The following is a 22,876-nucleotide window of genomic DNA, read 5'->3' as shown; positions in this document are numbered from 1 at the left end:
AGGAGCGAGAATCAACCTACGCCATGCTTCACAATACGTTTCCTAATTCGCTAAATAGTAACCGTTAGATCGTTTCCTCCCAAAATCTAACCGTTTATAGAAGAAGCTTACCATACACCCAACCACAGGCAATAGTTTCGCAAAATATTAAAAGCAGTCAACACAAATGACGTGAGTCTAAGTTTATTCCAACCAAAACACGCCACGTGAGCGAAGCACTCTTCCTCTAGCGCGGACGCCAAAACTAACTATCAACTATAACTCTGAAACTGCCTTTTGGGGTCCGCTTCCTCTGCCTATCAGAACACAAAGAGAGAGAGAGAGAACTCAAGAGAGAGATTTTGCTATTTTCGGCAAGGAAGAGAGCTTTCTAGGGTTTATAGTTGCTTCTGAAGCAAGATGTTGGAGTGAAACTGCGGCGGAGACATTCAGGTACGACGCCGTCTCGACAGAGTCGGCGGTTTCCTCTTTGTTTAGCTGAAAACTTTTAGTTTTGTAGATGAGTGTGATTCTCGTTAGGACCGCGAATGTTTATAACTGTTTTGTGTCTGAATCTATTTTTAACTTTTGTAGATCTTCATTCATTGTCTCTGTGTGTTTTGTTCTAAAAGCTTTGTATTGTGTGTTTTGGCCTTCACAGATTTACACGAATTGGGGATTTGAAGTTGCTGAGAATGGCTTCTGTGGGAACATTACCTTCTTCTACGGCCACAAGAAAAATGAATGATTCTGTATGTGTTGATAAACTACCTGAAGGGATTAATGAGATGAAGATTAAAGATGATAAGGTTCGAAGAATCTTTACATTTCCAATCCTGTGGACATACTAATGGTCTCTTTAGTTTGTTACTAATGTGTGTTTCTGGACTCTTTAGGAAATGGAAGCAGCTGTGGTCGATGGGAATGGAACTGAGACAGGTCACATCATTGTTACAACCATTGGTGGCAAAGATGGTCAGCCTAAACAGGTTAGCTTCCCTAACATTGAATATCCTTATTTTCTTTGTTTATTTAGAAAGATTATTAGTATACATTAATGGCGCAAGGACTAAATATTTTACATGAAAGCTAGAGAACTTGCAGTTGCTGTAGTGTTGTCTAATGTGTTATTTAAATACTAAAATCACTGATATTTCTTTTGGTTTGTGCCCCTTTCAGACCATAAGCTATATGGCAGAGCGCGTCGTTGGACAAGGCTCATTTGGAATCGTTTTTCAGGTCGGCGTTTTGATTACATACCGTTAACAGTTGATTTTACTGACTGCGTGATATAACTTTTTTTCTTCTGGTTTTGTTACTTGTCTGCAGGCGAAGTGTTTGGAAACAGGAGAAACTGTTGCAATAAAGAAAGTTTTACAGGACAAGAGATACAAGAACCGTGAGCTGCAAACCATGCGCCTTCTTGATCACCCTAATGTCGTCTCCCTCAAGCATTGCTTTTTCTCAACGACCGAGAAAGATGAGCTGTATCTCAATTTGGTCCTTGAATACGTTCCCGAGACTGTCTATCGCGTCTCAAAGCATTACAGTCGGGCGAACCAGAGGATGCCTATGATATACGTCAAACTCTATACATATCAGGTAATGTTTTCTCACTCATCCCATGAGAATAATATGTTCTCATAATTTATTACACTAAAAAAAAAATAACAATAATAACAATAATAATTTAGAACACTATGGTTTGGTTCATTATTAAATTTGTTTCTGCCTTGCTACGGTGGATGCAGATTTGCAGAGCTCTAGCATACATTCATGGAGGAGTAGGAGTCTGCCACAGAGACATAAAACCACAGAATCTTCTGGTTCGTGTACCATTTCAAGATGTTGGTTAAAAACATTTTATTGTCTATGTGCTGCTGCTTGATTAACCTTGTGCTTCTTGTAGGTTAATCCTCATACACATCAAGTCAAGTTATGCGACTTTGGTAGCGCTAAAGTTCTGGTACAGCTTCTATTATGAGTTTTGAATATGTTTTAATATGAAAAAATGAAGTGTAAACTGAATATAACCTGTTTTAATCTTTGGCACTTTGTTTCAGGTCAAAGGCGAACCAAACATCTCATACATCTGCTCCCGTTACTACCGAGCACCTGAGCTTATATTTGGAGCCACAGAATACACAACAGCTATTGACATATGGTCTGCAGGCTGTGTTCTTGCTGAATTGCTCCTTGGACAGGTGCTTTGATTGTCCTAATTATTTTTCCACCATTTATCTTCTGTGAATGTTTGAATGATGTCTGAAGCTATGTGTTTACCATTCTTTGGCTGGGTTAGCCTTTGTTTCCAGGTGAGAGTGGAGTCGACCAACTAGTAGAGATCATTAAGGTATGGTTTGAACACCCATAATCAAAGCTATTTGCTATATTGAACACTAACAGTGAAGAGTCTTATCGTGTGTTTACAGGTTCTTGGAACACCAACTCGAGAGGAAATCAAATGTATGAATCCAAACTACACTGAATTCAAATTCCCTCAGATTAAGGCTCACCCTTGGCACAAAGTAAGTAAATTAAAGTTAATCAGTTTCTCAACATTTTTACATATTTTTTTGAAGTCTCACTGATTGAATAAAAACTGTTATTGGTTCATAAGATATTCCATAAGCGAACACCTCCAGAAGCTGTAGATCTCGCCTCAAGACTTCTCCAGTATTCTCCAAACCTCAGATCAACCGCTGCAAGTCCATGAAACCATTACTGTTTCTTATTATTCTCATATCCGTTTTGGTTGATTTCAAAGTGTTTAATATAACTTTGTTGATTGTAGATGGAGGCAATAGTACACCCGTTCTTCGATGAGCTACGTGATCCCAACACACGTCTACCTAATGGTCGTCCCTTGCCTCCTCTCTTCAACTTTAAACCTCAAGGTATGTCTCCTCAAAATGTTGAATATGCATTTGTTTGTTTTCTAATTTCGTACCTACTAAAGTGTGTGTTGTGTAATTTTTGTGATCGTCTTTTAAATTTGTAGAGCTTAAAGGAGCAAGCGTGGAGCTGTTGTCCAAGCTTATACCTGACCACGCCCGAAAGCAGTGTTGCTTCCTCGCTGTCTAAGTGACTAAACCTCTCTATGTGTAATGTACACACACATGCATATGCTTTAAGTAATGGAGTTAGCCTTCTCAAGATTATTAATCTGTGTCGTTTATTGTCACTTGTCACAGCCCACGGATGATTAGACATTTTTTTCAAACTAAAATAGCTATGTACTCTGAATGACTAATGTATGTAACGGTCTTTGCCTTGCTCCAGTTGAATGGGAGTATATGTAAAACTTGTCATGCCTTTGGTTCTAGCCAAAATTATTAGTACGTACAGTACTTTGAATGATTGATAAATCTATACCTGAAACGGGCTTAAATTTCGCTTTGTTGAATCTAAAAATTTAACTCGGCCCATTCAAACAGGCCTAATTAGTTCTTACATTTTAAATGGGCCTTTTCTTAAGTGTTTATTTGGGCCCACCGAAATTATCTATACGGTCCTCTCCTCTCTTCCTTTTCGCCGGAATCATCTTTTTCTCACGCTTTACGGCATTTTTGCAATAAACTTGCCGAAGCTTCGTGTTCCAGTGATCGAAGTTGAGAAAGAGAAAGCGTAGCGCGGAGTCTCGGATGCTCAACAACCTCACACGCGGCGGTTTCATGTACCGTGCCGGCGTCACGATGTTATCTTCGTCTACTTCTTCCTCCTCTGCTGCTTTATCGTCTTCGTGGAAGTCTTCGCGATTTCTCAGCTCCGGTGTGTTCTCCGGTGGTGCGTCGAGGAATCGCGTGGCCTTTCCCGTTCGGTTTCATCGCGCTTCAGCTGTTCGGTGTTTTGCCTCTTCTGGGGGCTCTGATAGGATTCAGGTTCAGAACCCTATCGTCGAAATGGACGGTGAGATTCTCTAAATTCGAAACTTACCGTTGATTTAACGGTTGTTTACTCTGTGATATATGAAGCTCCATTACGAACATAATAAGCTTGAGGTCTATATTAATTTCATTCTCTTGTGTTCATGATAAACTTGTGAGCTCTAAGTTTTTTTTTTTCTTGTGGCAATTAGGTGATGAAATGACGAGGGTGATATGGAGTATGATAAAGGATAAAGTAAGGATGAAGACTTTATCAGTTGTGACCAAGTCTGCGCCTTTTGATTACGTTTTCTTGAAGAGCTCACATGTCGTTTTCTTATGTTGTTGCAGCTTATTCTACCTTATCTGGATCTGGATATTAAGTACTTCGACTTGGGAATTCTGAATCGTGATGCTACTGACGACAGGGTTACGGTTGAAAGTGCTGAAGCAGCTCTTAAGTAAGTGTTGATAACTCTTTGCATCTTCTTTCGTTTAGATTCTCTTGGAGATGTTTTAAATTGCTAGTTTTGGCTTCTCATTTTTTACTCCTTTATGAACAAATTATTGCCTTTTTTGTGGCCTGGACTCTATGTTACTCTTTTCTCTATGTGACATTAAGCTGATTTAGTGGTTAAACCATTTTCTGTCTGCAGGTACAACGTTGCTATCAAATGTGCCACTATAACCCCTGGTATGTCCTCTCATTTGCAACAACATATGCTGCCTTGTTCTCTTCGGGGGAATCATTTTCGTATCTTCCTTATGATACTTTTTTTTTGCAGATGAGGGCAGAGTGAAGGAGTTTGGACTGAAATCAATGTGGAGGAGTCCTAATGGGACAATCAGAAACATTTTAGATGGTATGTCTCCGTATTACTGGAGGGCAGTAATTTGCTTTGCAACATTTTTCTCATCCAGTTAGCAAGGTCTTTGGGATTCCAATTTTCAGTTTGTTAACACACGTTCAATGTTTTCCAGGAACTGTTTTCCGTGAACCTATCATGTGTGGCAATATCCCTCGGCTTGTTCCTGGTAAGTTATTTTGCATCACTATGAATTTGTGTTAGGATATGTGTTGAGATACCACATGAGGACTCAAATGTTTTGTCTTTACAGGCTGGAGAAAACCAATATGCATTGGTAGGCATGCCTTCGGTGACCAGTATCGTGCCACTGATACAGTAATTAAAGGGCCAGGAAAATTGAAAATGGTTTTTGGTAAGGTCATATTTAACGAAATCCGTCAAAAATAGAGATTCTTCCATCACATAATCCAGATTGTAAATGCATATATATCATTGTCAATATAGTCCCAGAAGATGGGAGCGCACCAGAGGAACTAGACGTATATGATTTCAAAGGCCCTGGTGTAGCTCTGGCTATGTACAACGTAGATGAGGTATGCCTCTTTTTTTAAATGGTTTTGCTGTTCTTCTTTGTGGTTGTGAAGATTAAATTGTAACAAGCATGCTGTGTTTTGTGACATTTCAGTCAATTCGTGCTTTTGCTGAGTCATCTATGGCGATGGCACTTGCTAAGAAATGGCCACTATACTTGAGCACCAAGAACACAATTCTCAAGAAATATGATGGCAGGTTTGTTTTTATCTTCATGGAGATTTCCAAGTCCCGATTCTGCTCAAGTGAGCTGCTCTGAACTGTCGTGGAACAATACAGGTTCAAAGACATATTTCAAGAAGTTTACGAGGCTAATTGGAAGCAGAAGTTTGAAGAGCACTCAATATGGTTGATATATATTTCCTCTTATCTACTTAAATTTTGCTTTATGCCTCTATTTTCTTGTTCGGTGAAGGTAATATGTATTTCGCATTGTTCTTCCAGGTATGAACATCGGTTGATAGATGACATGGTGGCTTATGCAGTAAAAAGCGAAGGTGGATATGTGTGGGCTTGCAAAAATTACGATGGTGATGTTCAGAGCGATCTTCTTGCACAAGGTATAAATTTGAAAATTATAATTTATTTGCGTATTGAAAAGTCAATAGACATGCTTAACACTCGTTTTTTCTGTTTTCAAATGTAGGGTTTGGCTCATTAGGCCTCATGACCTCCGTTTTGGTTTGTATCGTAAACCAAAAGTCTTTACATGATATGTTTTGCAAATAAAGTCTTTTTACATGATATGATGTCTTTGTTCAGTTATCCTCTGATGGGAAAACACTCGAGTCAGAGGCGGCTCATGGAACCGTAACTCGGCATTTCCGACTGCACCAAAAGGGACAAGAGACCAGTACTAACAGCATCGCCTCCATATTTGCATGGACACGCGGCTTAGAACACAGGTCTCTCTAGCTTCTTTCACTCAAGGCTTTTTCAACCTTTGTTCCTTAATGCATTTACCTTATCCACTTACAACGTCCTCGTGGCATTATTGTTTTCTCTTGATCACCATCCTGATTGATTATTGTTTTCCTTTTTGCTTATTAAAGGGCAAAACTCGATAAGAACGAAAAATTGATGGATTTTGTCAAGAAGCTCGAGTCGTCGTGTGTTAACACTGTTGAGACAGGGAAAATGACCAAGGATCTTGCCCTTCTGGTCCATGGTCCCAAGTAAGTAACCTCTCCTTTTTCTCACTAGCAGCAACTTTTCCGCTACAATCTAGTCATTTGCTTGAGGTACGAAAGAGCTTGAGCTGGTTTTATGACCAAGTACTCTATGTTTGGTATTGATGGTTTTAATAACTTGTAATGCAGGGTGAGTAGGGATGTGTACTTGAACACAGAAGAGTTCATTGATGCAGTAGCCTCCAATCTCCAGTCACAGCTCAATTGAGCCTGCTGTTGTCTGACCATTTCTGTCAACAATACAAAAAATAATACTCGCCACTATTTCATGTAATGAACAAACAAAAAAAAACTAGCAATGGCGGGTCCAATGATTTTTCTTTTGGAATTACACGTTTGTTTATGAATTTCAATTTATACGTTCATACAATAAAAATTAAAAAGTCGAAAACTGTGTTTCCCAAGTTTAAGAACGATTTCTAATTTGGATTTACTAATTTCACTTTCGTTATTTAAAGACCAAAAAGAAAAAAAAATTACTTTCGCTAACAAATATGTAAACACGCAAATATGCCGGTTAAATGTTAAGAGAATTCGACTGTAGCAAAACCGTATCGTACCGTACCGGAATCGCTAAAACCCTTCTTATTTTGTATTTTGCTGTCGGCTCACCGGTGAGTTTTAAAACCTTCGCTTTAAGCCATTTCCGTGCTCTCTCTCTCTTCTCTCCGCATCTCTGTAAATGTCACTGATCGTGAGCCGAGCTAGGTCTACTCCTCTGCCCAATCTACTCGCATGGCGTGCCTTAGGTTTCCGCACCATCTGCTCCGGCCGTCTAAGTTTGGCGCCGTCTAGTCCGTACTCTCCGGCGCCGGCGGGAATCAAAATATTGGAATCTTTCAAGGAGGAATTCGAAGTCGGATCCGGAGTGATCACTCTCGAGACGGGGAAAATCGCACGCTTCGCCAACGGTTCGGTTGTGCTCGGCATGGACGAGACCAAAGTCCTCTCCACCGTTACTTGTGCCAAGTCCAAATCTCCTGGAGACTTCTTGCCTCTCACTGTATGTTTCAAATCTTTTCGTTTCCTAAGATTATGGTTGTATGCATATGTTATGATCCTCTATAGGAGTGTTGGTCTAATTGTAAATGAGTGTCTATTAGTTCGTTGGGAAACACTATTTACATTGCTTGAGTTTCCTACAAAGAGTGGTGAAAACTCTTTTTTTAAAAGCAAAAAAAAAAGATACTTTAAAGGAATCTTAGTGAGAGGAATGAAGAAAATGGTGTAGATATGTTTATAGAATTCTCTGAGGAATCTGTGATCTTTATACAAGAGCTTTTTGTCATTTTTTTATCTTGCTTTTTTGATGTAATGGGTTGATGGTGTTTTGTTTAAACTTTGTTATATACTGTTAAGGTTGACTATCAAGAGAAGCTATACGCTCAAGGCTTGATCCCAAACACGTATATGAGAAGAGAAGGTGCACCAAAGGAGAGGGAGCTTTTATGTGGCCGGCTCATTGATAGGCCAATCAGACCATTGTTTCCTTCAGGGTTTTACCATGAAGTTCAGGTATGGAGCTACTTAGAGATATATATATGTGGAAGTTTTTTTTTTTTTTTTGGGTATCTTCATTTTTAAATTTTGTCACTTGCAGATAATGGCAAGTGTTCTGTCATTAGATGGGAAGCAGGATCCTGATATACTGGCAGCTAATGCGGCATCGGCTGCGCTCATGCTATCGGATGTTCCATGGGGAGGGCCCATTGGAGTCGTCAGATTAGGAAGAATAGATGGGCAAATTGTTGTCAATCCAACTATGGATGAGGTAAAAAAAAGAGTTGTATATTGGTATATTCCTCAAATTTACAAACTGTAGTAATTGTTTGTGGTCAAACCCTGTGTAGCTTAGCTCAAGTGATCTCAGTATTCCTCAAATTTACAAAATTGTAGTTATTGTTTGTGGTCAAACCTTGTGTAGCTTAGCTCAAGTGATCTCAGTTTGATATACGCTTGCACAAGGGATAAGACTATGATGATTGACGTTCAAGCCCGTGAAATCACGGAAAAAGATCTAGCAGCTGCTCTGAGGCTAGCTCATCCAGAGGTATGTTTTGACAACTTTGTTGGATTTTTTTAATACAATGCAATACTATATGGAGTCTTATATCTTTTGTCTACACAGGCTGTTAAGTACATCGATCCCCAAATCAGATTGGCCGCTAAAGCTGGGAAGCAGAAGAAAGAGTACAAATTGTCCATGCTCTCTGAGAAAACTTTAGAAAAAGTGGCTGACTTGGCTGCAACGCGTATCGAATCCATCTTTACCGATCCTTCAAAGGGGAAGGTGCGTGCTAATTTGTTTCTGCCTCAAGATTTTAACTTCAGTGGGCTTGATAGTTATATATATACAGTTTGAACGTGGAGAAGCTCTAGATGACATTGGAAAAGATGTGATTAAAGTATTTGAAGAGGAGGGTGATCAAGAAAGCTTGAGTATCCTTCCAAAGGCTGTTGATACAGTGAGAAAGAAGGTAATCTTTGAAAATTAACAATTGGATTGCTCTTGTTCCTTTCTTTTTGGCTTTGTTCTGAAAACATTGAAGCCAAACTTGGTGCTTAATCATATTGTTAAGCATGTTTCGTTATGGAGTTGTAATATCAAATTATTTTTCTCTATTCTATAGAAGCCAGACTCTTCGATGTTTTGTTAAAATAGCTGGTTCGTTCATTGTCTCTTAGATAGTTGATGTGCTCTTTGTCACTTTGAGATGCATTAAGACTTACTTATCTATGACTTTCCAAGATTGCGTAAAAGGTCACAAGTAATGTGTTATAGGCTTTTGGATTTGTCCTTTTGCTCCTTGGCTTACTAATTTGTCCATTTGACTGAAATCTCAGGTAGTTCGTTCAAGAATGATATCTGACGGATTTAGGGTTGACGGAAGACATCTTGATGAAGTTAGGCCCATCTCTTGCGAATCGCATCACCTACCTGCAACTCATGGTTCAGCACTTTTCTCACGTGGAGATACTCAGGTTGGTTGCTTTCCTTTGAGTTGATTTCCCTCTAGGAAGCTCTGTTTCAGTTTTTTAAGCTAAATCTTTTCAGTTCATTTAATGAGAAGCCTTCTTAAATATGTTTTGCGTTTATGTGTTGAAAGGTGCTTTGTGCTGTTACACTTGGAGCCCCAGGAGATGCTCAAAACTTGGATTCTATTGCTGGCCCCCCGAAAAAGAGATTTATGCTTCACTACTCCTTTCCTCCGTTTTGTACAAATGAAGTCGGGAAAAAAGGAGGCCTTAACAGGCGTGAAGTTGGCCACGGTAAATTTCTTTGTAGTCTTTCTCTATTTGTATGTAATATCCTTGGTAACTTTTTCCAAATTAAATTTTACTGAATTGTTACGTTTGAGTTTCTTTATCTGGAACAATTGGTGCATCTTTTCGTCACCTTTTTAGAGTTTAATTGGCTTAGACATATTAGTGTTTTTCTTTGACTGTGTGTTTACATTTTCTGTAGGAACACTGGCTGAGAAAGCATTGCTTGCTGTCATGCCACCTGAAGAGGATTTTCCTTACACTGTTCGCATAAATTCAGAAGTGATGGCCTCTGATGGCTCCACGTCTATGGCAAGCGTTTGTGGAGGTAACTAACTATCCTCTTCCATCCACGCGCAAGTTTGTATGTTTTTTTTCAAAGCCATAAGTTCATAATGAATGGTTGTGTCTCAGGTAGCATGGCTTTAATGGATGCCGGTATTCCTCTACGAGCTCATGTTGCAGGTGTCTCCGTTGGTCTTGTCACTGACGTTGACCCATCAAGTGGAGAAATCAAAGACTACCGTATAGTAACTGATATATTGGTGAGTTTCCTCTTGTTTATAATGTGATTAGTCTGTGAGGCATTTCAGTATTAACATTTATCTTGGGATGCATTGGTTGTATTACGTTGGTGAACTAGATTTTATAGAGATACATGCATTGCTTCTACAGGGTTTGGAAGATCATCTTGGAGATATGGATTTCAAGATTGCCGGGACACGAAATGGTGTGACGGCAATTCAATTGGATATCAAGCCAGCTGGAGTACCATTGGACATAGTTTGTGAATCCTTAGATAATGCACGTGAAGCCCGTCTTCAGATTCTTGATCATATGGAGAGAGAAATCAACTCCCCACGAGCCCAGGATGGGACTTATTCCCCTCGGCTAGGTTTCCTTTCCCACTTACTTTTTGTTAAGCTTAGCTGATAAAACTTCCTCTCTTCAAACTAAACAGTTACGTCTGTCTTGCAGCAACTTTGAAGTACACCAACGATGCACTTCGTAGCTTGATCGGACCTATGGCCGCCCTCAAGAGAAAGATTGAAGAAGAAACAGGTTATTTACTGACTTCGACTTTAATCTCGAAATCTTCTTTCCTGTGACCTTTTCACACTTGACTTTATATAGTTTAATTTGAAGCTTATGAGTACTATCCGTTTGACTTTATATAGTTTGATTTGAAGCTTTTCTTCTGATAAATTAGTTTCTATTGTTCAGGTGCAAGATTGTATTTTGATGATGGAACATTAACTATAGTCGCCAAGAACCAGGCTGTGATGGATAAGGCTCAAGAAAAGGTATCTTCCAGTCAACTGAGCTTTTTTAATTGATAGAAGATGTACCAGAGATTTAATTTTTTACCTATGCATGTCCTTAGGTTGACTTCATCATTGGTCGTGAAATAGTTGTTGGTGGTGTGTACAAAGGCACAGTGACATCTATAAAAGAGTACGGCGCATTTGTTGAGTTCAACGGTGGTCAACAAGGCCTCCTACACATGTCTGAGTTATCTCATGAACCAGTAAGCTTTTTCTAGTGATAATGATAAACTGTGGTCGCTTATTTTCCGTTTAACTTACTATTGTCTTATTCAATCTTACCAGGTCTCCAAGGTCTCGGATGTGTTACATATTGGAAAGTACATCACTATGATGTGCATTGACACCGATGTCCGCGGTAACATTAAGTTATCTCTCAAGGCGCTGTTACCCAAACCTGAACCCAAATCAGCATCTGGTCCTGAAAAAGTCCCTGTGGTGAAAGACACGGTCTCCGTAGAAACGTCTAGTTTTGGAGAGACAGTTGCAAGTCTGCCTAGTGTTGTAGAGCCACCTCAGAAGTCTAAATTAGCCGTTCCTGCAGTTGTAATCCGTACTGCTGTGGAGTGTGATGAGGCAGAGAAGTCTTCTCCTGTGGACAAGAACGCTAAACCTAAACGCGCTGAGACGGTGAAGCCAGACCGGAAACTCAAGTCCACTGCCTCTAAACAGAAGGAAGAGGAGGCACTCAAATCCACTGCTCCGGAAGAAACTATGACCAACCCTGGTGAGACACTGAAACAAGACTGAAACTCAAATGCACTTCTCATAAAAAACAATAGTACTGCTTCAGTATTGTATGATTCTAACCTAGTATCATCTTCAAAAGCTAAGAAACCTTCTAGGAAGAAGAAACAATCAGAGAAGGAGGCTGGAGAGAGTACCTCGGTTAGTGCCCGGAAACTGAAGATAGGAACAGAGATGACAGCGAAAGTCCACCAGGTTCGAACCCATGGATTGGTTCTTGATTTAGGTGATGGAATCCGCGGGATGTACAAATTCGAGGTATGTTTTAGAACATCATCCTCTTTGACTCCGTTCTTCTAGGTACTTAGTGGTTGCATTGTATTGTTTGCTTACTGCTATTTATATATGAATTGAGTACAGGGCGAGGAGGAGGCAGAGTTTGAGATTGGAGACGAGTTGCAGGTGAAATGTACAAGTTTTACTACTAAAGGAATCCCTGTGATGGCTTTGGTTGATGACGAGGAGCTTTAGTGGTGAGCTCTTTTTCCTCTCTAGAAATTTCTTTAACCAGAGGCATCGCTAGGAATCAATTATATGGATCATATGAGAGTTTAGTTTGAAACGGTTTATCATATGGATGGAATCAAGAGATATTGTTTGCTGTTTCTGTGGTGAACAATTCTAGATAAATTTTCCTTTGAAGAAAAATGGAGTCAGTTAGTGTGTTGTGTTTGTTCTTGCAGGCTTAGTCTTTTAGCAGGTTTAGTTGTCAGAACCTGGGAGTTTGGATGGAAGAGAAAGTGAACCAGACCGGTGATTCTGGTGTGCCATTTTGTTTCTCTTTTTGGGTGGGGGGATTTGTGGTTGATATGGTTTGGAATGGTAAGGTATGATGATGACTTGTGAGTTTCATCTTCTTTTCCCCATTTAACTTGTAACCACACTGCAGATAGAAACTACGCACTCCAGAATTATTTGTCCGTACGTGAAATCTAAATCGCAATATCAGCAGGTTTATCAATCCTGGATTTATAGTTTTTGTATCAAAACAAATGTCTAGCAAAAAAAATGGTTTTGTATAATATAAAGATGGAAACTACATAGAAACTCACCATTTGGTGGGTGAGTAAACCCACCGAGCAATTCATAAAGATGGACGGTAGAGAGAGAGCTCAGCAGGGGTGACCTGAGAACACATGAAAAGAGAGATATATGTTACAATGACGTGGCGTCATTACAGCCTTTGATTGCACATGTGTTCTCATGTCGACCCTGTCGAGGTCCTCTACCCTCAAAGATATTTTCCCCTCTTTAAACCAGCAATAAGGATTGGGTTTCGATTTTCCTCAAAACTTATGTGAACTTTATATACACACATTACGAAAGGAGTGTGTAGTACACAGTTACAATCATTAACGTTTTGTGTAGTACAAATAAAACGACAGAGACTTGTGTACTGCAAAATTGATTAAAGAAAGAAAAAGAATATCAACAGTGTACTTCTATGGGAGTACGACGGAAAGTTCTGTACTAGCAATTTTTCGGATTTTTCCATGGGTACTATGGAGAAGTCTCTATGGTCCTTATTCTTATATTCTAAAATTAGTTTAACGTGACACCTCACAACTGTGAGAAGGGACATAGTTATTGACATGCGTAGACGTAGAAAGGAGAGAAACCATATTTTTACATATGTTTTAAGTCCCACATCGTAAATATACGGAGCAAGGCACTGAGAGCTACACATATATAATATGAAGAGAGCATGTTGTCGATGGTCACGGAGCCGTGCGATAAGCACATAGCGAACTATTCTTTCGCCTTTTACTAAAGAATACCGTGTGTTTGTCGCACCAAACGGCATACGCCTATTTTTGGAGGGTTGTCTCATTTGAGATCAACTCTAACAATTCATAGCTTGAAATTTGTGTTAAGGAACTTTTCCTTTTGACTAGAAACTTTTTTTTGCTAACCAAGTATTCTGGCCCCACTGACGAGAGACCGAAGTGAGCATGGACGCTACCAGGGCGTCACCATGTAACGATCTTCGGTCTCGGGTGCTGCAGTCCACATGTAAATTCCGCAGTGGCCAAAGCTCGAACCCAGAGGCGGGCACTCCAGCTGGAGCTCCTATACCACTAGAGGAAAGCAACTTAACGTAAATTAATCTTAGCTGTTACATGTTAGCTAGCTACTCCCACACCAGAAGAGTACTACTACAAAAAGCGAAGCCAGCATTTTTTTACTTTATAATGGAAGATAATATTCTAAGAAAAAGTGTAGCTATCTATGGTTCTCGCTTTCTCCATCCCCAACGTCAGTGAACCACCAGCTCCTGTCGACCAACAACCTTCTTCTCAGAGACGACTGCATTGTTTCAATAGTTCACTTGTGTATCATGATTTTATTTGACAATTAAGAACAAACAGGAATCATTAGTGTTAACAAATCACAAAAATACAAAGATCTATTAGATTTTTCTTTTTCGTTTTGGTGCTGGTTACATTTACTAATTTTCCCTTTGTGTACTGCACATTTACACATTGAGACACGCACAAAAAAAAAAAAAAGACAGCAACCGGAAAAATGCGCCAACTAATTTTTTTTTGCATTTAAAAACAAACTACAAGAATTTTATAAAATTACTTCGGCTTCTTCCCATTTTGGTTCTGACAATGAGGCTATTGGGCCTGGGAAAAGCCCATTACAGTAACAAACCACACAAGATACGCGGAAGCAATAGCCCATTATAAAGTCCTTTTATCTACTAGTTTTGCCTAAAACCCTACTTCTTTCTTCCTCTCTCGACCATCGTCTCCTCCTTCCCCTCTTTGGAGCCGTTTAACCATGCCGAAGCATTACAGACCAGCGGTGAGTGTTTCTGCTGTAATCTAAGCTCTACTGACCCGTATATTCATTGATTTATAGCTGTTTCAATCGAGTTTCGTTTTCTCGAGAACCTTTTCGCTGGACTTTGTTGATGAAGATTCGTCTCGTTAAATTATTTCTCCGTTGGTCTTCTTCAGGGAAAGAAGAAGGAAGGAAATGCGGCGAGGTATATGACCAGGTCGCAAGCTCTTAAGAGTCTTCAAGTTAACTTAAACCTCTTCAGGTTCACCTCTCTTACTTCTTTGCCCTCTTCACCTAACATGTTTTTTTATTCGAATCATTGTCGGGACAAGCATATGTCTGCGCTAGGTTTTGAGGTTCTGTAATGTTCTTATAATTTTCCGATATTAAAAATATTAATGGCTAAGATTTTACGATTGGTGGTTCTTGTATTAATGTTTCCGTCTAAAATTTATTTAATTTTCTTTTAAAAAAATTGCTATACTCATTCTGTATTGCGTTTAAAATATATTTTCAATAGGTGGCTTAGTTGTTATCTCTAGTTGATTTTTTTGTTTTTGTTTTGTTTATATATTTGTTTTCATGACTTCTCAACTTTATCTGTTGATTTTGGGTTTTTACAGGAGACTATGTATTGTGAAAGGTATATTCCCCAGAGAACCGAAGAAGAAGGTGAAGGGAAACCACCACACTTACTACCATGTGAAGGACATTTCTTTCCTTCAGCACGAGCCTCTTCTTGAGAAGTTCAGGGAAATCAAAACATACCAAAAGAAGGTTCAGAAAGCCAAAGCCAAGAAGAACGAGGAGCTTGCACGCCTTTTGCTTACCCGCCAACCCACTTACAAGCTTGATAGATTGATCCGTGAAAGGTTTGCGTTGCTGCACACGCTTTAGTCTTTATGATTGTGTCTGGAGATCCACGATTTCACACCTGTTTCTTCTTAGGTATCCTACGTTCATTGATGCGCTACGCGACTTGGATGACTGTCTTACGATGGTTCATCTCTTTGCGGTGTTGCCTGCTTCAGACAGGGAGAATCTTGAAGTTAAACGAGTCCACAACTGCAGAAGGTCTGAATCTTATATATACATCCACTTACAAGTCCCTTTTGTCTTTACTTAGTGGCAGCTTTTTGTGGACTCATATCCATAAGCTTACTCTACGCTTCTTTTGTGAATCAGATTGAGCCATGAGTGGCAAGCTTACATTTCTCGTACCCATGCGTTACGGAAAGTGTTTGTGTCTGTTAAGGGCATATACTATCAGGTATTGTGCTAACTTTATTTTGATTTAAAAAAAAAAAAAATTTGTGGAGTAATTCCTCTTTGATGAAACTTTCTTAATTATCTTGATAGGCTGAATTAGAAGGCCAAAAGATCACTTGGTTGACCCCTCATGCGATACAACAAGTCTTCACGAATGATGTTGATTTTGGTGTTCTGCTAACCTTCTTGGAGTTCTATGAGGTGACAACTCCTATTCTCTTTTTTCCCCTGTCGTTTAAACTAATTCATCAGTTTATTCTGACGAATTTTCATTAACCTTTCTTTGCAGACTCTTCTTGCCTTTACAAACTTTAAGCTTTACCATTCTCTGAATGTGAAATACCCGCCGATCCTTGATTCTCGGTTGGAGGCTTTGGCTGCTGGTATGTTTTCCTTAGAGATATCACATTGGAGCTCATTACAATCCAAGCTACTTTGATTAATACTTGCGCATGTCTTCAATGTTTGTAGATCTCTATGCTCTGTCAAGATACATAGACGCTAGCTCAAGAGGCATGACTGTGGAAGCTAAAGTTGATGCTTCATCTAGCTCACAGTCAAACGACCGTGCGGAGTCTGAACTGAGACTTGCACAACTTCAGCACCAGCTGCCTTCGAGTGAGCCTGGTGCGTTGATGCATCTCGTTGCAGATAAAGAGGTTGAAGAGGATGAAGAAACAAGAGCCTGCAAATCACTCTTCAAGGACCTGAAGTTTTTCTTGAGCCGTGAGGTGTGTTATTGATTCATTCCTTCTGAGTCACTTTACATCACTGAACTTATTTTGTAAAATGACTAATATCTCCTATGTAGGTTCCAAGAGAGTCCCTGCTTTTTGTTCTTCCTGCTTTCGGTGGGACGGTGTCTTGGGAAGGAGAAGGTGCGCCTTTCAAGGAGGATGATGAGAGTATTACACATCATGTAAGCCATTTAGCTTGTGGTCTAATATTTAACTTATATCTCCTAAAGTATTGGTAGATAGATCTTAATAATATCAATTCTGTTTTGTAGATCATTGATAAGCCAAGTGCTGGTCACATGTATCTCTCAAGGGAATATGTTCAACCACAGTGGATCTATGACTGTGTCAACGCCCGCGTTATCTTGCCAACGGAAAAGTATTTGGTCGGAAGGTAACTTCATTCACAAGCCTTACTTATTTCTTCTTTTGCTACCATTTTTTTTCTCACCTTCTGTTTTGTGTGCAAGCAGGATTCCACCACCTCACTTGTCACCATTTGTGGACAATGAAGCAGAAGGATACGTTCCTGATTACGCTGAAACCATCAAAAGGCTACAAGCAGCAGCCAGGAACGATGTTCTTCCGTTGCCAGGTGTTGGCAAAGAAGATCTTGAAGATCCCCAGAACTTGTTGTACGCTGGTGTTATGAGCCGCGCTGAGGAAGCTGAAGCTGCTAAAACCAAGAAGAAGGTTTGACTTTCTACCTATAAATAATATGTTGAATAGTGACCAACTTTGTGTTTGTTGTTAACTTTGTTGTGTCTGGGTTATTTAATGTAGATGGCTGAGCTGGAGAAGCAATACCATGAGGAGCTGAAAAAAGAAGTGACGGGAAGTGCAGTAGATGATGTAGCAGCAGCACCTGTGGTGGAAGGAGGTGATGGTGAAGAATCATCAGTTCCTGATGCAGCTCAAATTGCCCAAGATACTGCTGATATGCCGACATTGATGATGTCCCGTAAAAAGAGGAAGCTCTACGATGCCATGAAGGTACTTACCATTTACATTTTTACCATTTTCATTATTAGCCTGAGTCTCCTTCTTTGTGTGTTTGTTTAAGCTAATGTTTAATTTGGTGAAATGTTGTGCAGATTGGGCAGAAGAAGAAGAGTGAAAGTGTTGAGCGAATCAAGCAGCGCAAGAAAAACTTGAAAGCTGATCAGTGATAAACTTGTTAAATTTTTGTTTACCTTTCTATTTTCTCATGCTATTGTACTTGTCTTTTGCTTCATGTACTGCCAAATTTAAAAGTTATGAATTTTTCAAAACTAGCATAATGTCTTTCGGAATTTCTCCATTATTATATGCACATCTTGTAGACTAGGACAATAATGAAGATTAGCTCTACCTCTGTAACCAAATAGCAAGCCATTGTGTAAGTGTATAAACGTTAACGTAGTACATATACAATTGTTTCGTTGTCGATGATGAAACACTGGCTCATTTCAACGTGAAAATTGCTATTCCCAAAATTTATAACATCGATCTTCCTAATCGTTAGGCACTAAAAGTCTAGCAGATATTAAACAATGATAGTTTAGTTATTGTACCTTGTGTATGATATTGATAACTACTAACAAGTAACCACAAGTCCAGAACGCATATAAGGTTAAAAGACTGTTGTGCATCCGAAGACAATAATAAGATCATCAGTTCACCGTGCCTGACTTCATTTTGTTTAAGATCAAACACATACAGTAAACGTTCTTGTAATAATTCCAAGCCATAAACATTGGTTCTAGAATTATTATTTTTTCATAATTGCAGAAGCTATTTACACATACTAAGTATACAAATATATATTTAGCGTTTTACACGCATGAGTAATAATAACAACAACAAAAAAGTGAAACAAGAATTTTCTTAAAGACAAAGGCGCCGTATATCATGGAAATCAAAGGAACATTGAAATTCCAGTTTTTTATCATACTCGATCTCTTTTTCTGATCCATGAGTACACCTAAAGAAATAATATTATCCACCTAATAAATTCTAAGAAAACAGTAAAATATTAAATCACAGGTTTCGCATTGTAAACTTGAGTGCATGTTTCTTTCTAGTTGTAGATGTTATTTACAAACTTAGCGTAGTTTATAATATGTAATTGATTTTCTACAAATGTTTTAGTCAGCAAGATTACACGATATATTTTAAAGAAGGCTATACAGACTATATTTCTTTTTTTTTGTATTCTATTCTTCTTACTGAAGGAAATTAAAGCATTTTTTCTCTTACACACATATTAGGAGCGGGGACCAATGTGGAGAGAAAGCTTGATCATATTCTGTCCTAACGAAAAGGATAAAGATGTTTAACACTTTGTTTATGTAGATATCATATTCAAAAACTCGTTTCATGCATGGGTCACTCGGTCAATATTTATTAGATTACAAAATCAAGGTCGTTTACATTATTAAAATATTCATTAATGTGTATGATGTGTCAGATTATGTAGATTAGAGACACTTGATTTGCATTAATGAAAAAGTTGACATAATTATTAGATATTACTATATAATTTGTGCTTTTAAAGCAAGAAAGATGCACATTCACATCAACTATGTCAATGTAGTCAATGTTTAAGAGCCAGTTCTAGGATTTTGTTTTTTTGGGTTAAAAGTGAAACGGTTCAAAGATGGTTAATCAGATTATAATAACGTGAATAAATCACATTATAAATGCATTAGTATAAAGAATTAACCTGGTCATTGCTTAAATAACAATGATAATATTACTTATTGGTATTCAATGACACTAATAATTAATATAGATAAGCTTTTACCTTGCGTCTACTTGAGGAAAGCAAAAGATTCAATCTTCTGGAATCAACATTGGATAGATCATGCAATCAAGAACAAAATATTCAAACAGATACTTGCTTTCCCTTATGGTTTTTAAGATCCTATAAATAATAAACTTAATATATCTACAAGCTAAACAAACAAAAAAAAGAAAGAAAAAAGCTTTAGGTGAGTTTGCTTCAACATGAAACAATGGATGCTCAAAAAAAAGCATAACATTGCTTGTTAAAGCAACCAAATACTACCCAAGTTTTTTTTCCCTATTATATTTACTACACCAATCACCACCACACCTTCCCTCACTCTTCTTCCAAGTAAAGTTATCAACCAAAATTTACAGAGAGAGGAAGAAGAGTGCTCTGCTACAATGGAAGAGATTGTGGTGGAGAGTCTTCTTAGAGGTAACAGAGAGGCTCAAATAGAAGCAGCTATTGAGCTAAGCAATCTAAGCAGGAAGCAAAGACAAAAAGTTGCAGAAAGAGACATTATTTCTCCTTTGCTCTCAATGTTACAATCTCAAGATTCTATCACAACAGAAATTTCTCTATCTGCATTACTCAGCCTTGCCTTTGGCAGTGAAAGGTTAGTTAGTTTGTGTGTTGCCATATATATCTTTTTGTAACATAGAAAGTAACAACATGGGCCTGTTGCTGCATTGATCTTACAGGAACAAAGTTAGAATTGTGAAAGCTGGAGCAGTACAAATGTTGCTTGAGATCCTCCAGTCAGAAACCAAGATGGTAATAGTTGAACTGGCCATGGCCTTTCTTCTGATCCTCTCTTCTTGCAACAGAAACAAGATCAAGATAGCATCAACCAAGTTGATTCAGCTACTAGTTGGACTCATCGGGCTTGATCAACTAACGGTTCAGGCCAAGCTTGATGGCATAGCAACACTACACAACCTATCAACTCTCCAACAGATTGTCCCCCTCGTTGTATCTTCAGGAGCACCCTACGCTTTGCTTCAAGTCATCAACTCTTGTGATAAATCCTCTGAACTGGCTGAAAAGGCATCATCATTGCTAGAAAACATAGTTCATCATTCACCAGAATCGATCTCAGGCATCGGTGGAGCAATAGAGGTTCTGGTTGAAGCCATTGAAGAAGGGTCGGCTCAGTGTAAGGAGCACGCGGTGGGGATATTACTCGGTGTGTGCAGCTTCGATAGAGAGACGAACAGAGGAATGATACTGAGAGAAGGAGTGATGCCAGGGCTGCTTCAAGTGAGTGTAGATGGGACGAGGAGGGGTAAAGAAATGGCTAGAGAGTTGTTGCTTCTGCTGAGGGATTGCTCTGGATATGTTATTAAAGACAAACAGTCAAAGATTGAGATTGTTGAGCAGATTATGAGGGAGATTGATCAAGAAGGGGAGAGGATACCTGGAACTATGTTGAAGTTGGTGGAAGAGATGATCTCCAAACTCAGCACATAGTTACTTGTGGTTTGAATCCATGGTCTTGTATATATTTAAGCCATGTACTTTGTGTTCTCATAAAGAAAATCTTCTTCTTAGGAATAATTGTTACCATCTTATTGCTTTTGATCTCACTGATGATTTAAACCCTTTCTTGTGTACCAATCAAAGCAGTAAATCAGGTAAACCACACTAATACTAGTACAAGAAATGATTGTCTATGCCACCAAATTCATAAACGAGATCAAGCTGATCGAAATCAGATTCGCTACGTGGATATATTTGCTTCACACTTGTAAGAGCTAATAAATCTTTATATATAATATATTTTAGATCAGCTTCAATAAACAAAGTTTAGAAAACGAATTTAAACTATAATCATGTATAAGAATTAAGCCTACGAATTAATATAAAACGATACATAATGCATGTTGCATTTGGCATCTAGTCTTTCGGTTTGCCTTTTATTTTAGTTTATTTCATACTTTTAGTTTATCAGTTAATATTCGTTTATTTAAGAAAAATATAGAACGCATTTTTCCAGTCCCCACCATTCTCTGTTTAGTTTAAATACTATAGTGCAATAAGAACCGTCTACTTATTTACATTCAATTTAGCATCATATAGTGTAATTTAATTCTCAAAAAAGAAATTATATAGATTAATATAAAGATTGCTAGTCTCATTTTATTTATTTTTCTCCTCTTACTTAATGTGGCGTGAATCAAAAGCAGTTTGAACACCATTGCATACTATTTAATACTAACTAGACTTGTTTTCTTTGTATATTGATGTGACTATGAATATATAACATAGTTGGTATAATAGATATGGGATGTCTTCAACAAAAATGATAGATATTGATCATTCAATGGCTTCCTCTTTCGATGTTTTCTTTGTAAAACGTACTCTTACGTAACGTATCGCTTGGCAGGCAATAGTGTTAGATTTGTGACAAAGCATTGGCACCAACTCGACGTGATTCAAAGTGGAGTTCAAGCATCATTCGAACATGGTTCTGACTTCTGATTATAAGAAGCTACGGCACTATATCAACTCTTAATTAGCACCTTATATTTAGGTTTGAAAGCTTTACTTAGGTTCCTTTGACAACTAGAAGCTCATTTTTGTTCTTGTAACTAAACAACCTCTTTAATTTCATATAAAACTGATTAGCAAACATAAACTAGATTTAAGATGTGAAATGCATGAAAAATTATGCCATATAGCTTTTAATTTGCTTTTGAACCTCCATAATTAAAATACTCCCAAAATATGAATTAGTTTATACTCCCTCCGTTTCCGAAAGTAAAATGTTTTAGATTTTTTACTTGTTCCACAAAGATATATTTTCTATATGTTTAAGGTATTTTTTTATACTTTTAAAAAACATTAAATGAAAATATTTGAATTGATTGAATTTCATTGGTGACAAGTTATTGGAAAGTGTATAATAAAGTAAAAAAAAAAATTAAATTATAAACATTTATTGAATTCTTAATAAGCGTAAACACTTTATAAAATCTTACTTTCGGAAACACAGATGGAGTAGTAAATTATTCCTTTGTCAGAATTTAAGCTATTGCTAATTTGATCTGGTAAAGCTCTGAGATGATTTGCAAAATGAAACTTTTATAAAATAGGGTGGGGGAGTGAAAGCTGTAAACGTGAATATAATTTTCCTGTTAATTACTGTTGGAATGGAATAAAAACGTCACAAAAGGAAAGGAATATTATTTTGTTTGCAAGAGGAGAACATGACCACAGATTAAGATTGGGTGGATAATTTAATAATAATCCGTCGTCACACACATAACTAGATACAATGAAGATATATCTGGTTATTAATCTATCATAATTAACTGATAGTTGTATTAAGACAAGTGGATTTATTATATAGGTTAGTAAGTATATTCCATTGTTTTTATTTTTATTATTGCATTTTTGTCTAAACGACTTTGTTGAGTGTATATATATTCTAATTATCTACAAAAAAATAAAGAGTTAATTAATATGAGGAGAAAATACACAAAAAATCGTTTTCGAAAAACAAATTACAAATGGACACGTGTCAACATCAAAAGCTT

The 22,876-nt window shown here is 38.0% G+C and overlaps 5 protein-coding genes and 1 long non-coding RNA gene across 7 annotated transcripts; 5 read left to right on the top strand and 1 right to left on the bottom strand.

Moving 5' to 3' along the window:
• The first annotated feature begins 218 nt into the window (after positions 1-218).
• On the top strand, positions 219-3,290 carry LOC106328387 (shaggy-related protein kinase epsilon). Its single transcript, XM_013766822.1, has 13 exons — positions 219-432; positions 641-788; positions 876-968; positions 1,159-1,218; positions 1,309-1,581; positions 1,731-1,805; positions 1,889-1,945; positions 2,043-2,183; positions 2,282-2,332; positions 2,412-2,507; positions 2,600-2,683; positions 2,774-2,876; positions 2,981-3,290. Exons 2-13 carry the CDS (start codon positions 675-677, stop codon positions 3,061-3,063), a joined length of 1,230 nt encoding a protein of 409 aa, XP_013622276.1. The 5' UTR covers positions 219-432; positions 641-674; the 3' UTR covers positions 3,064-3,290.
• Positions 3,291-3,489: 199 nt separating this feature from the next.
• Positions 3,490-6,788, top strand: LOC106335730 (isocitrate dehydrogenase [NADP], chloroplastic/mitochondrial). Its single transcript, XM_013774328.1, has 15 exons — positions 3,490-3,888; positions 4,058-4,101; positions 4,197-4,306; positions 4,502-4,539; positions 4,631-4,708; positions 4,827-4,880; positions 4,965-5,066; positions 5,159-5,247; positions 5,340-5,443; positions 5,525-5,593; positions 5,690-5,805; positions 5,892-5,926; positions 6,008-6,150; positions 6,298-6,420; positions 6,565-6,788. Exons 1-15 carry the CDS (start codon positions 3,624-3,626, stop codon positions 6,641-6,643), a joined length of 1,449 nt encoding a protein of 482 aa, XP_013629782.1. The 5' UTR covers positions 3,490-3,623; the 3' UTR covers positions 6,644-6,788.
• A 329-nt stretch (positions 6,789-7,117) lies between these two features.
• Positions 7,118-12,830, top strand: LOC106335729 (polyribonucleotide nucleotidyltransferase 2, mitochondrial). 2 transcript variants are annotated; one of them, XR_001268753.1, is made up of 17 exons: positions 7,118-7,438; positions 7,795-7,950; positions 8,036-8,206; positions 8,360-8,485; positions 8,564-8,725; positions 8,793-8,912; positions 9,280-9,417; positions 9,543-9,705; positions 9,902-10,027; positions 10,114-10,244; positions 10,375-10,594; positions 10,678-10,761; positions 10,924-11,003; positions 11,084-11,227; positions 11,310-11,751; positions 11,854-12,244; positions 12,455-12,830. XR_001268753.1 is itself a non-coding variant. In XM_013774326.1 (17 exons), exons 1-17 carry the CDS (start codon positions 7,118-7,120, stop codon positions 12,240-12,242), a joined length of 2,871 nt encoding a protein of 956 aa, XP_013629780.1. In that variant the 3' UTR covers positions 12,243-12,830. The 2 variants fall into 2 exon arrangements, 1 of the variants encoding a protein (XP_013629780.1); XM_013774326.1 differs by having other exon boundaries at positions 11,854-12,029; positions 12,132-12,830.
• Positions 10,638-11,392, bottom strand: LOC106335731. The gene is made up of 3 exons (XR_001268754.1): positions 11,307-11,392; positions 11,068-11,144; positions 10,638-10,722 (listed from the first exon to the last, which is right to left on the bottom strand). It is a non-coding gene; the product is annotated as an uncharacterized LOC106335731 (long non-coding RNA).
• Positions 12,831-14,501: 1,671 nt separating the features above from the next.
• On the top strand, positions 14,502-17,847 carry LOC106328230 (pescadillo homolog). Its single transcript, XM_013766631.1, has 13 exons — positions 14,502-14,582; positions 14,738-14,823; positions 15,185-15,433; positions 15,510-15,635; positions 15,747-15,831; positions 15,921-16,031; positions 16,120-16,213; positions 16,302-16,561; positions 16,642-16,749; positions 16,840-16,961; positions 17,041-17,260; positions 17,351-17,560; positions 17,662-17,847. Exons 1-13 carry the CDS (start codon positions 14,559-14,561, stop codon positions 17,734-17,736), a joined length of 1,770 nt encoding a protein of 589 aa, XP_013622085.1. The 5' UTR covers positions 14,502-14,558; the 3' UTR covers positions 17,737-17,847.
• Positions 17,848-19,595: 1,748 nt separating this feature from the next.
• On the top strand, positions 19,596-20,959 carry LOC106332017 (U-box domain-containing protein 2). Its single transcript, XM_013770467.1, has 2 exons — positions 19,596-19,953; positions 20,039-20,959. Exons 1-2 carry the CDS (start codon positions 19,739-19,741, stop codon positions 20,805-20,807), a joined length of 984 nt encoding a protein of 327 aa, XP_013625921.1. The 5' UTR covers positions 19,596-19,738; the 3' UTR covers positions 20,808-20,959.
• The last annotated feature ends 1,917 nt before the right edge of the window (positions 20,960-22,876 follow it).

This window comes from Brassica oleracea, chromosome C3 (assembly GCF_000695525.1).
Source record: "Brassica oleracea var. oleracea cultivar TO1000 chromosome C3, BOL, whole genome shotgun sequence".
NCBI classification, from domain to species: Eukaryota; Viridiplantae; Streptophyta; class Magnoliopsida; order Brassicales; family Brassicaceae; genus Brassica; species Brassica oleracea.
The sequence above is the reverse complement of the archived record's forward strand: the minus strand, read 5'-3'. Positions and strand labels throughout refer to the sequence as shown.

Bases quoted from the DNA above. Each gene is read 5' to 3' on its own strand.
- LOC106328387 (XM_013766822.1), top strand. From the start codon at position 675: ATGGCTTCTGTGGGAACATTACCTTCTTCTACGGCCACAAGAAAAATG. The intron at 1,946-2,042 runs GTACAGCTTCTA...ACTTTGTTTCAG, and splicing joins TTGGTAGCGCTAAAGTTCTG to GTCAAAGGCGAACCAAACAT. The intron at 2,333-2,411 runs GTATGGTTTGAA...GTGTGTTTACAG, and splicing joins AACTAGTAGAGATCATTAAG to GTTCTTGGAACACCAACTCG.
- LOC106335730 (XM_013774328.1), top strand. From the start codon at position 3,624: ATGCTCAACAACCTCACACGCGGCGGTTTCATGTACCGTGCCGGCGTC. The intron at 4,540-4,630 runs GTATGTCCTCTC...TTTTTTTTGCAG, and splicing joins ATGTGCCACTATAACCCCTG to ATGAGGGCAGAGTGAAGGAG. The intron at 5,067-5,158 runs GTAAGGTCATAT...TTGTCAATATAG, and splicing joins AAAATTGAAAATGGTTTTTG to TCCCAGAAGATGGGAGCGCA.
- LOC106332017 (XM_013770467.1), top strand. From the start codon at position 19,739: ATGGAAGAGATTGTGGTGGAGAGTCTTCTTAGAGGTAACAGAGAGGCT. The intron at 19,954-20,038 runs GTTAGTTAGTTT...TTGATCTTACAG, and splicing joins CTTGCCTTTGGCAGTGAAAG to GAACAAAGTTAGAATTGTGA.
- LOC106335729 (XM_013774326.1), top strand. From the start codon at position 7,118: ATGTCACTGATCGTGAGCCGAGCTAGGTCTACTCCTCTGCCCAATCTA. The intron at 8,726-8,792 runs GTGCGTGCTAAT...ATATATATACAG, and splicing joins CCGATCCTTCAAAGGGGAAG to TTTGAACGTGGAGAAGCTCT. The intron at 9,418-9,542 runs GTTGGTTGCTTT...ATGTGTTGAAAG, and splicing joins TCTCACGTGGAGATACTCAG to GTGCTTTGTGCTGTTACACT.
- LOC106328230 (XM_013766631.1), top strand. From the start codon at position 14,559: ATGCCGAAGCATTACAGACCAGCG. The intron at 14,583-14,737 runs GTGAGTGTTTCT...GGTCTTCTTCAG, and splicing joins CGAAGCATTACAGACCAGCG to GGAAAGAAGAAGGAAGGAAA. The intron at 16,562-16,641 runs GTGTGTTATTGA...TCTCCTATGTAG, and splicing joins AGTTTTTCTTGAGCCGTGAG to GTTCCAAGAGAGTCCCTGCT.